The 12,096-nt window shown below is 41.0% G+C and overlaps 1 protein-coding gene across 5 annotated transcripts in view; it reads right to left on the bottom strand.

Annotated features, from left to right (window-relative positions):
* The window catches only part of pou6f2 (POU class 6 homeobox 2), a 652,592-nt gene that overhangs the window by 332,145 nt on the left and 308,351 nt on the right, over positions 1 to 12,096 (bottom strand). For all 5 annotated transcript variants that reach the window (XM_069920652.1, XM_069920651.1, XM_069920654.1 and 2 more), the window contains one exon: positions 5,510 to 5,738. In XM_069920652.1, the coding sequence (XP_069776753.1) occupies positions 5,510 to 5,738 (229 nt within the window). The remainder of the gene's footprint in view (positions 1 to 5,509; positions 5,739 to 12,096) is intronic.

Below are 12,096 nucleotides of genomic sequence, written 5' to 3'. Positions count from 1 at the left end.
ACAGAACCATCCCCCCTCCCCTTGAGTGAACACCCCACTCCTGCCAAGAAGGAGAAGCCTGCGAGAAGAGATCATAGCAGTGGATGAGTTTGACGCACAGCAGCCGAAGGACTCACACTGGGCTGCAGGGGACCGGCTCGTGAAACCCAGGTATTAGGATGCACAAGGATGCCGACATCAAGCAGGGCTCCCAGACGGGTTCATATGTTTACAACTTCTTATTCACATTGGGGCCAAGGAAGGGGTTTAGATATCTAGAGCTGGGGTTCATCGATGAACCAAAGGCTGTGCAGCTACAGAAGTTATGGGTGCAGGATGCAATGGCATCGGAGGAAGTGGCGGGATCCACAGGCATGATTACAGAAGGGACTCTCTTTTTGCTTTCCAGTCTTGATCGTGGCACTGAACTAGTGGGGCCTTTTTGCATGCCTTTACAGGGCATATGTACAAATTTTGTATGCATGATAATAAAGGTATTTTAAGCACTAACCTTCACTATTTCTGCTCTGATTCAAACAAGATGGGTCCAATTTTCCACTGCACTAAGAAGCTAGGAGACTTTCACCCATCAAGTAAAGTCAAGCTGCCTTTATTTATTGTTCATTCCATGCTTGTATGGTAAAGACAAGATCGTGTTTCTCCAGGACTACAGCATATTTACATAATAAGTTAGAATACAAGTTAAACATATTAAAATATTACCACACAGTTTTCCCTCTTTTGATAATTCTGAAAATGAGGCCATTCCAGTAATGAGAATAGCTGATGATTGAATAAACTGACCAATCACACCTGCTCATTCAGGAAACAGGAGGGTTGCAGTAGCAAGAGGAATAACTTCCCATTAGTCTATATCACCAACAGGAGTGTAGACTTACACAAACTGCTGCACTGATTCATGCCATTACACAACCCATTGTTTCTTGAAGTTTGTACTTTTTTCCAGAATTTCAATTATTTTCAGTGGTTTGAGAAATATTTGGCTTCTGTTATGATGTAACAAAGTGAACGTAATCACTGACATCATTGTTTTAAACCCCTTCTAAGGACCAAAATTATGAAGTTGCAGTTCAAGAAATGAAAAGGCCTTTTCTATATTTTAGTTCAATGCCACCAAGCACCAACAAGATGGGAATAAATTATGAAATAAACATTTTGTAGTGATGTGATCATCTTGTATATAACTGTGCACGGAAATAATTGAAAAAAAAAGATTTTTTTAAGCGAACAATGCATCTAAAAATACACATTCATAAAATATTACAAAAGTATGTCATCCCCTCTTTCGAGGTTGTATTGAATTTGAAACTGAGAAGAAAAGCTACCATGGCACAATTTTTGTACAGACTTCTTTGGCTTAATGTCCTCATTTTTAAGCAAGACACAATTCTGTAAACATAACCTGAATTGCATCAGTTTACAAAGCCTGATTATATGCACAGACTGTCAGAGCAATATTTTTGATAATATAATTAAATCTTTAGATCTAGTCAGCCTTTCCAGCATGGAACCAAATGATCAATGCAGAATTGCAGGCTCAACCAAGGTGCAATGCCATCACTGCAGGACAGCAATATTCATGAATCTTTGTGTGCAATTCAGCAAACTGTAATCCAACGAGTTACTAGTATTTATGACACCAATTTGTGGTGTGGCAGAGGCTTCAAGAAGCATAGACCTCTGCTGCATTGACAGACTTCACTCACCCACCAGTGCCTCTTTTGTTACTTGTCAGTCAACTATCCCAAACTGCTGCTGTGAAAGCTGAAATGGTGCAATTCAATGGCAGGCCTTCTAAGTCCAGAACTACTCAAGCTCATCTTCAGCAGCAAATGCAGCCTTTCCACTGTAAGTCAGCAATAACCAACCAACCACCCTGCAATACTGGGTATTCGGACACAAAGACAAGTTGACGACAGTTGCTAGGAGTACGCCCGAGAATAAAGAATTCATTGTTGCATTCAGATCAGCTTGATTGTTTAAAAATGTTTGAGAATTGTTATTTTGTGGTGAATTTTACTTATGTCCTCCCACTAAGTGGATGCTGTGATAGTGAAAGAGAGAAGACAGGATGTGAGACAGTTGATTAACATAAACTGATTTATTGAGAATAGTTTTACACTGGATGAACTGTTCATACGACATCTTCTTTTCCTCCTTTCCTATCTCTTCTACCTCCTCTAGATTTAAATTTTAAATTTGATTCTGCTCAATAGATTGCCAAGTGGTTGGTGATAAGGGCTCACTGCTCATAATGGCCAGGATGCATGATATGCAATGGATAACCATGAATCTTGACGTCTATTGTCTAGTATTGGAAGGCTCCTACAAAATGAACAGTCCATTAGAATTATTGCTCCAATATATAATTGTTTCACTGTCTAAAAATAACTAAAATTAAGAGAGGGGATTAGTTGGAACGTTAAGCTCCAAAGAGCAACAGAAGCATCAAATTAATAATGTTTAGTGATTGACATCATTATCCGAGACTGTGTGGAGACTGACTTGAGCAACAGAAGTGTCTACATGTCATTAGTTCTATTTTGAAGCAATTTAAATATTTGCATTTCTTACAAAACATCTCCTACTTTGTCTTGGATCTAATATTATTTCCAAGAAACTGAATGCCAAGATATTTTGTATAATAACATTGGTTGAGTTAGGGTTAGGACTTATTCACACTGGTTTCTTGTATTGTTTGTTGCATTGAAATTTTTGGTCCATTTCAATATATTGTACTGGTTAGTAAACCAGACACATTTCTTGGAATCACTGCCAGTCATCCTTGTACATACATGGGTCTGATGGAGAGAGCAAACAGCTCTGGCCATTCATCTCAATTTCAGCAATGTGGTTAAAACAGCAGCCTGACTATGAAACCCTTTGAAAACGTTATAATCTGTTGAAGTGGCCATGATTTTAAGGTTTTAAACACCAATTACATTCAAAAATTGAAAGAAATATTTTCTGAAAATTACATTTTATAAAATGCAAAAATAACATTGAATTTTATTTTAAAAACTTGGATATAATTAAAATAATTAAAGAATGATCAGTGGTCAGCTATGTATAATCCAAAAGAGATGGGGAAGATCTTAAATGTTTTTTTAAAATTTTACTCAAGAAACTGTCATCAAGTTTCTTGAAGTGACACAAACAAGCAGTGGGGTCAATAAACCTATACAGATTAAAGAAGAGGAATTGATTGCTGTCTTGAGGCAAATAAGGGTGAACAAATCCCCAGATCCTAACAAGATACTCCATCGGACCTTGAGGGAAGCAAATGTAGAAATTGTAGGGTCCTGAGCAGATATATTTAAGGCATGTGTGAAGTGCCAATAGTATTGGAGGAAAGCTAATATTGTTCCATTGTTTAAAAAGGCTCTGAATAATGCAGGAAACTAAAGGCTGGTGAGCTTGGCATCAGTAGTGGTGTTAATGGAGGGTATTCTAAGAGATCAGACATAAAAGCATTTGGGTAGATGGAGATGGTCAACATGGCTTTGTGTGTGGTAGGTAATTTCATCAGGAAAGTTGATGAAGGCAAGGCATAGATTTTGCCTTTATGGACTTTAGTAAGGCTAGACATTGGCTTTGCAGGAGTAGTCAGAGTAGCATAGTAGATGATTGCCTATTTAACTGGAGCCCTATGTCTAGTGCTGTGCCTCAGGGATTGGTACTGTGTTCACTGACTGTCATCTATATCAGTGGTTCTCAACCTTTTTTTTTCCACTCACATACCATTCCCCATGCCATAGGTGCTCTGTAATTAGTAAGGGATTGCTTAAGGTGGTATGTGGGTGGAAAGAAAAAGTTTGAAAACCACTGTTTTAATCACACCTAATTGACTCATTATGTGCACAGTTTCATAACTCCAAAGGAAATGGGCCAATGTCAATTTTTCTCAAGCAAAATATTTCAGTAACAACTGGGTCTAGAGCAGTGATTCTCAACCTTCCCTTCCCACTCACATCCCACCTTTAGCAATCCCTTACTAATCACAGAGCATTGTTGGCATAGGGATAACTTAAAGTGGTATGTGAGTGGCAGGAAAAAGGATGAGAACCACTGATCTATCTGGATGATACTGTCATGGATTAGATGAACAAGTTTGCAGATGACACAAAGATTGGAGGTGTAATGGACAGTGAGGAAGTAAAGTAGTTGCAGGATCTGGTCCAACTGGAAAAATGGGTTGCAAATGGGAGATGGAATGTAAAGGAGGCACCTTTGAGGTGTTGCACTTCGGGAGGACAAAACCATAGGGCTCTGAGGAGTACAAATATATAATTCCCTGAAAATGAAGTCACAGGTAGATAGGACCCTCAAGAGAGGTTTTGACATATGGTCTTCATAAATCATTGAGTTGGGTTGTTATGATGGAGTTAAGCCAAATTTGGAATATTGTGTGCAGTTTTGGTCACCTAACAGGAAAGATATGAATAAGATTGAAAGAGGGCAGAGAGGGAGTTGCCAGGACTTGAGGAACTCAGTTGTTGGGAAAATTAAACAGGTTATGGCTTTATTCCCAGAAGCATTTTGGTGAATGGAGATTTGGTAAAGGTATCTGAATTATGAGTGGGATACCTAGAGTAAATTCAAGCATGCTCTTTCTGTTGAGGTTGGGTTAGACAAGAACAAGAGGAGGAATCTCTTCACTCAGAGGTGGTGAGAGTATGGAATGAGCTGCCAGTGGAAGTGGTCGATGTGGGTTTGTTTTCAACATTTAAGAGAATTTTGGACAGGAATATGGACATGGACATTGTCGAGATGGGCCTAAAGACCCATTTCTGTGCTTTATGGTTCTATGTTCTATGAATAAGTATTATAAAATATAGAAGAGCAGCAGTTTCAATCAAGTCAATCCTTAAGAGAGGCCTCCATTTTTTTTCAATAGAGTTTAAACAGAGCCCAAGCCATCACACAAATGAACCTTTCTCCCCATCTCAGTTCATATATCCCGCCATCTCATATTAAAGGACTCATCCTCTCTTCTCCCTCCTTTCATCAGGTAGAAGGTACAGGTGATTGAAAATGTGAACCCCAGATTCTTGAAGAGTTTCTGTTATTAGATTTTGAAACAGATCTCACACTCACAATGTTACTGTTCTTTTCTCTGTCCCCTCCACTACTTGACATTGCAACACTTCTTAAAATGTTGTCTTAGTTATTTATTTTTTCCATTATTGCACTACTTGCCTGGGTAGCACATGAAACAATGCCTTCTTACTGTACCTCAGTACACACGGCAAACAATTCAGTCAATTCAATTCAACAGCAGATGATCCCATTAACACAGCCATACTGAGAATAAAGAACTCACATGTAAAGCAGATCAAAAATGCTTTGGTCTCATGAACAATACATTTGATTGTTAATGTAAGAAATAGTTTTGAGTAATGAAAGCAGATTAAGTTCAGAGAGAAAATCAATCCGTGGAAGTCTGACATAAAGATTCAGTCCTACTTGAAGAGGGTTTCATGTTTGTTGCTCAATAATAGCTACTTACCTTGCAGGTTTTGCAGTGGTAATGTCATAATGCCTCCAGCGGCAGCAGCTGCAACCAGGCCCTGGATGTTGGTTAAATTGGCGGCTGGCAATGTGAGAACGAGCCCCTGCTGGTTACCAAGCTGACCAGCCATATTAAACGGTATGAGGATTGGCTGATTGAGAGCGGGATTGCCGGTTGGCATCACTCCTGCTACAGCTGAGGCCAACTGCTGTGCTGTTAACAATGGCTGAAAAGAACAGAAAAAGTAACTTGGCAATTAGTGTGAATATTTTCATGTTTTCCCCAAAATTATCTCCACTGCCTGAAGCCCCATTTGATTGGATCACTGGATGATGCTTCAAATTTACAACATTGATTAGATTTCTTATATTACGCTTGATAGTGGTTTTGAACCCTTTAATTCTTGTGGGGCCTGACCTGGACATGGCCCTGATTTAATGGGCTGGTGGAGAGAGGGAGTTCATGTTATGCATTGTGCTTCATGTTAAACTGTCACCATGGCAACACGAACAGTTCAAGGCTTCTTTACATTTGAACAGTGTCATTATTTTAAGTCACACAATAAAGCTATAAATTAAGGATTGATTCAGCAATTTATTTAAGGCAATTAATTTATTATTGGATAACAGAGTTGAGTATTAATTTTATTACCACAAATGAAGCTGAATGACAGCTGACTTTCCCTCGATCGTCTCAGTCTATTACAGCTCATCTTTCAGATTCCTCACAACCTTTAAGGATATCTGTGTAAATTGGGCTCATTGTTTCTTGACCTGACTGTTTAGTTATTGTGCAAATGCTCTTTTGCCACTTACTGGCAAATGACCTGTTCACCCTCTGCACCTTGAATGAAATGAGCCAGCACATACCCTAACTTATCCAATTAGAATTAGGAGAGGAATGATTTGTAAATTGAGCAGATTAGATCACCTCCTAAAGCAGATTCGAGGTTCTGATTAAAGAATATTTGTCTTCATTCAGAGGGGTCATAAGACTGAAAAATATCCATTCTTTGTAAGGATGTAGCAAGTTTGAAAAGATTTTGCAATCAATGGCAAACCATTAAATAGTACAAATGATGGACTTCCATTTTACAATAGTTCTGGAATAAAACTAATGGATATGCCATTGACTTTAGAGTATATGGCAAAATCCAATCATCCTCTTAAAATGTAACAAGAAGACCTTACACCATGAGATTACCAGTATACATGGTGGAACTTTGACATGAATGGGTTTCTGGTAATAAGTGGCTCTCATTGAATATTGGAATCTCAGCAGAGGATGAACCTAATATTTGATGTATGTCAACCTCCTGCACATGACAGGGTAACTGTTAGGTTGTGTTCACTATTAGGGAGAGTCTTCAAGACGACAAAACTATGAGATAAGGTGTGTAGAAGTTTCTTCTTATAGAGGTGGTGAATCTCTGGAATTCTCAGTCCTGGTAGGTGATCAAAGTTGGCTCATTGGAAGTATTTAAAATGGAGATGAGTAACCATTTGTTCAATCGAGGGCATGGAAAATAGCACAGGAATGGAATTGAAGCCAGCATAGATCAGCCATCATCAATTATCATATTAAGTGACTGGGCATGTTTGAAGGACCTTCAAGCTCATTTTTTCTTGTGTGCTGTTCTTGTATCCTCTGCTTTCTGCACAGGATAGCATTTTGAAATTCATGATTTATTGTTGAATTACTTTCTCTCAATAAGATTAAATGACACCATCGCTGATAAGTGCACGGTTATTTCTGACTCCACAGCATGATATTGGTCTCAGAGTTACCTCACCAGGTTGTTCCCATGTCAACAAAAAGTCTAGGTCCTATCAAATATATTATTTTACACTCAACTCTTCCATAACAAGCCATTTCTTATGAGGTTCTGTGCAATGATGTTTCAATGTTCAGAATTACTTTAAAATATAATGTGCAGTTCTGTATCGCATAAGCACGGTATAATTTCATGAATTGATCCTGTGGCAGCTTAATGAAATAATGTCATGTCCTGCATTCTATAATTTGTAATAATGAATGGGTGACTATCAACAGAAGAATATTTACTTTTATAAATGGCAAGAGAAATTGCATGAAAATAATGGAAATGCAAGAAAATGAAGATGCTGAAATCTGGAACAAAATAAACCAACTGCTTGAAGAACTCAACAAGTTGAGCAGCATCTCAATGTGGGAGGGTGAGGTCAAAGAATTATTAATATTTTGGATTGAAATCCATCAAGACTGACTTTCGAGAGGCAGATATCAATATAAGGAGGAGAGATTCAAGAAGGGCTAGTAGAGGATTGGTGAACTATGGAGGGCTGATGGATGATGGACAGATGGGAAGGGGAAGAGTAGGTAAACAGAGGAAAGTGGTTGATAGGTTCCAGTCAAAGATTAAAAAAAAGACAAATGAAGTGAGGTGAGCCAGGCAGGGTGAAGTGGAGACAGCTGGCAGAGGGTGATGTGAGAACAAACACTACCATTGATGGAGTCTTACGAGTTAAGAAGGTGATAATGCTGGTCACGGTAATTATCAGGAAGAAGTGGAAGACAGATGGGATTGGATAAAACTAGAAGAGAGGGGATCTGTTGGGTGAAATATGTGGGTAGAACCAGAAATGGAAAATGAAAATGAAAATGGGTGAAAGGCTGAGGTGGAGGAGAGTTTGTGAGAAAGGGGACAAAGGGGTGGAAGAAGACTGGAGATGGATCAAAAGAGAATGTGGGGTACATATGACATGCATTATCTGAAAATGTAGAATTCAATATTCATACAATTGACTTGTAGACTAGGTGGAACATGAAGTGCTATTCCTCTAGTTTGCAGTGGTTGTGGCAGCACAGGAGACTGAGGATTTCTGGTTGTTGTGGGAATGGGAAGTGGAAATAGAATGCAACCAGGAGCCTGAGATGGCCACTGTGGGCGGATCTCATGTGCTCTTTGAAATTGGGTCAGCATCGGCACTTCATCTCACCATTGTAGAGGAGGCGACATTGGCAGCACCATATGTAATTGAGGAGCTTTCGGGAGCTGTACATGAAGTGCAAGAGCACGTGTTTGCATCTCTTGTGACTGTTGACACCAGGGGTTGGGAGGGATGAACAAACAAAGGAGTATTGCAAAAGTAAGTTTCTTTTTTTTTTAGTTTTATTTTCTCTTCTCTCTGTCTTTATCTGTTACCAATGACAGTAGAAGTCCTAAAATGTGGACTGCTCAGGGATTGAGTTGGTCTGGATTTTCAAATTTTCCGGACTCTCGGGCAGTACTTTTGAAAGTCAAATATAAGGAAGATTAAAGAAAAGATGAACAGGTAAATTTTGAGGGTCAATTATTCATGAGCATATACACTATGCTTCATTTATCAAAACAAGCAGATTTAAAGGAAAATAAAGTCAACAAGCCCGGCCGCTCATTGCCACTGTGCATCTGCGGCCCTTACAGATGCATACACCCACATCACAGCCCACTAAAGTTAAAAAGTTCGAGTTTTTGAAAAGTCTGAATTCTCAGGTTGTCCAGGTTTCTGGCATCCAGATTTATGGACTCTATCGTAATTATCTACACCTTTCAATTCTACTCTTCCAACCTCCTCCATACAGTTCCATCTGTCCATCATCCTCCATCCCTCCCTGATTTATTTACTGTCCTCTGTATTATCCATTTCATTCTCTCCTCTATAGACATCTCTCTTCTCCACGATCAGGTTTTATGAATGGTTTTGACCCAAAATGTTGACAATTCCTCCCCCCCATCCCCCATCTGATGCTGCATGACATGCTGAATCCATCCAACAGATTGTTTTTGTATGAACATTTTGATGCTCTTAAAGAAAAATATATTTATCTGATAGTCTGCCAGAATCTGAAAGTCGCACCCTGAACTACTAGCCTTTAATCAGGGCAACACTGAGGACATTGCAGAGATGGATTTAGGCAAGGACTTTGATACAATCCCACATGATCAGCTCATCCAGAAGATCAGATCACATGCAATCCAGGTTGAGCTAGCCAATTAGTTGCACCATTAACTAGGTTGGGGAGATCAAAGGTGGCACCAGAGAATTGTTTTTCAGACTGGAGGCCTGTGACCTGTGGGTGTTTTGCAGCTATCAGTTCTGGGTCCACTGTTGTTGGTTATCTTTATTAACAATTTGAGAAAGAACATAGCAAGGTTAGTAATTTTGTGGATTACATCAACATTTTTGTTATACCTGTATGACATGATAAAGATTATTTAATATTGCACGATCAACTGGGAAAGTGGTCCAAGTGATGGCAGATGGAATTTAATGCAAAGTGATGTATTTTGTTAAGTCAGGGCAGGATGTACACAGTTACTGGTAGAGCCTAGGAGAGTGAGCAGAGAGGCCTGGGGGTACAGGTACACAGAAAGTTGTACTCAGGTACATAGGATGTTGATGTTTGGTGTAATTGACTTCATTGGCAAGGCATTAAATCCAATATTTGGTAAATCGTGTTACAACTGCAAAGAGAATGGTGAGACCACATTATGTGCAATTCTGGCCATCCTGCTTCAAGAAGGATGTCATTCAGCTGGAAATGGTGTAAAGATGATTCGTGGGGTGTTACTGGCATTAGGGGAGTTAAATTGTAAGAAGAGGCTGAGAAGGCTTGGACGGTTTCCCCTTGAGTGAAAGAGACTAAGCTCAACCTTGGAGGTGGATAAAATAATTAGGAATGGAGAAAAGGTGAATGGTCAGAGTCTCTTTTCCAGGGTAGGAAAATCCAATAATAGAGAGCATAGGTTTAAGTTGAGAGGAGAAAAATTTAAAACAAAGTTACTTTGTTCTGTTTTGGTCACTTTTGACAGTTCTCCATACCCTGTGGTAACGATCAAGTCAAACTTTATTTGGTCTAACAGTGCATTCAATATCCCCGATGGTTCATCTTCTTGTCAAATATTTGTCTTCCACTTCCTATCCATGGGATCCTTCTTACTTCCTAGAGGAAGAGGGAAGCAGCACGAGGTGTCAGCCGGCCAAAATGACACCATTGGGGGTTTTTCCTTCCTCCCAGCACAGGGCACAAAAGTCCATGCTGGGGGCGCTGACGCCCGGGTGACGTCAGCGCCCTCCAGCACAGTTCTCAGCCAGGTCCAGGCTGGGAGTATAAGTGCAGCCCAGCAGCCTGCAATAAACTAGTCTGTTCACTGAGTCCAACCTGTCTGGTTGTGTGTGTTCTTTCAGGAGCAGGATAGCTGCCGCAACAATTGATGACCCCAACTGGTTCAAACATCTTTGAACCTATCATGAACGAGCCTGGGATCGGAGCTATAGTCATAAAACTGCCTGAATTCTGGGTTCAGGAGCCGGAGACCTGGTTTGGCCATGCGGAGGCTCAGTTTCACCTCCGTCAGATTTCGTCTTACATGACCAAATTCTACTATGTGGTCGCTGCCCTGGACCAGGCCACCGTCAGATGTGTGCTGCACCTCGTTCAGCACCCACCTGCCGAATACAAATACAGGACCATCAAGTGAGTACTTACCGGATCCCTCAGACTATTGTAAGGTAAAAACATCATGAGATGGGACTGGAGAAGGAGTCACCCAGTACTAAGGAGTAACAGAATGCAGATGTGACCTTGTACACTCAAGATAAGCTTTGCACTAACAAGAATGATGTGCAGCAGACTAACAGAGAAGGATAGCAACAGTTTATTCATTGGACAATGTAATGGTATGATAATTTACTAAGTACGTATCCTGAGGTATAAAAAAAACACCACTTGCTGATAACGGCAGAATGCGCCTTCTCCAACTAACACTGTTAGTTGCAAGTGTTACAATCCGGCAATAAAGAACAAAGAACCTTGATTTCGACTCAGTCTGGTGTTTGACTCACTCATTCATGAACAAAGCAGACCTAACACTATCCAGGCACCAGTGTGCTGCTCAGATGCTGCACCTTGATATCCTGGGAGACAGGTCCCTGATGGACGAGATGCTTGCGCTCATGGGTGATCACACCAACTGCCCACTTTTCGAGCGCATTTTCCTCAACAATATGCCCGGGGACATCCGGCTGCTGCTGGTCCAGGAGAGCTTCACCGACCCGAGGAAGGTCACCCAGAATGCCCAAGAACTATGGCTCGCACGATTCCCGGAGGTCAGCGGTCCAGCAGGTCACAAGGCATGGGCACGACCACACCAAGCCCGCCGCTAGCACTGCGGTAGAGCATCTGGCCCCAGCAAGGGCCCCCAAGAGCATAACCAAGGCCACAGCATCCGCTCCAGGCCTCTGCTTCTACCACCAGCACTGGGGAGCCAAGGCTCGGAAGTGTCGTCAGCCCTGCTCATTCCAGGGAAACGACTAGGCCGGCTGCTGTTAATGGCTGCGGTGGCTGGCCAAGTACACAGCCTCCTCTACCTGCGGGACTCAGTCAGCGGCCAGCGGTTCCTTATTGACACTGGAGCCCAGATCAGCATCATCCTGGCTAAGGCAATCGAGACAAGGAATCGACCTCATGGACCAACCCTCCATGTGGCCAACGCAACAGAAATCCGGACGTATGGAGACAAGACAGTCCACTTCCAGATCGGCCAACAAAATTTCACGTGG

This window comes from Narcine bancroftii, chromosome 2, assembly GCF_036971445.1.
Source record: "Narcine bancroftii isolate sNarBan1 chromosome 2, sNarBan1.hap1, whole genome shotgun sequence".
Taxonomy (NCBI): Eukaryota; Metazoa; Chordata; class Chondrichthyes; order Torpediniformes; family Narcinidae; genus Narcine; species Narcine bancroftii.
Note: the sequence above shows the minus strand (reverse complement) of the source record. Positions and strands in the feature narration are given on the sequence as shown.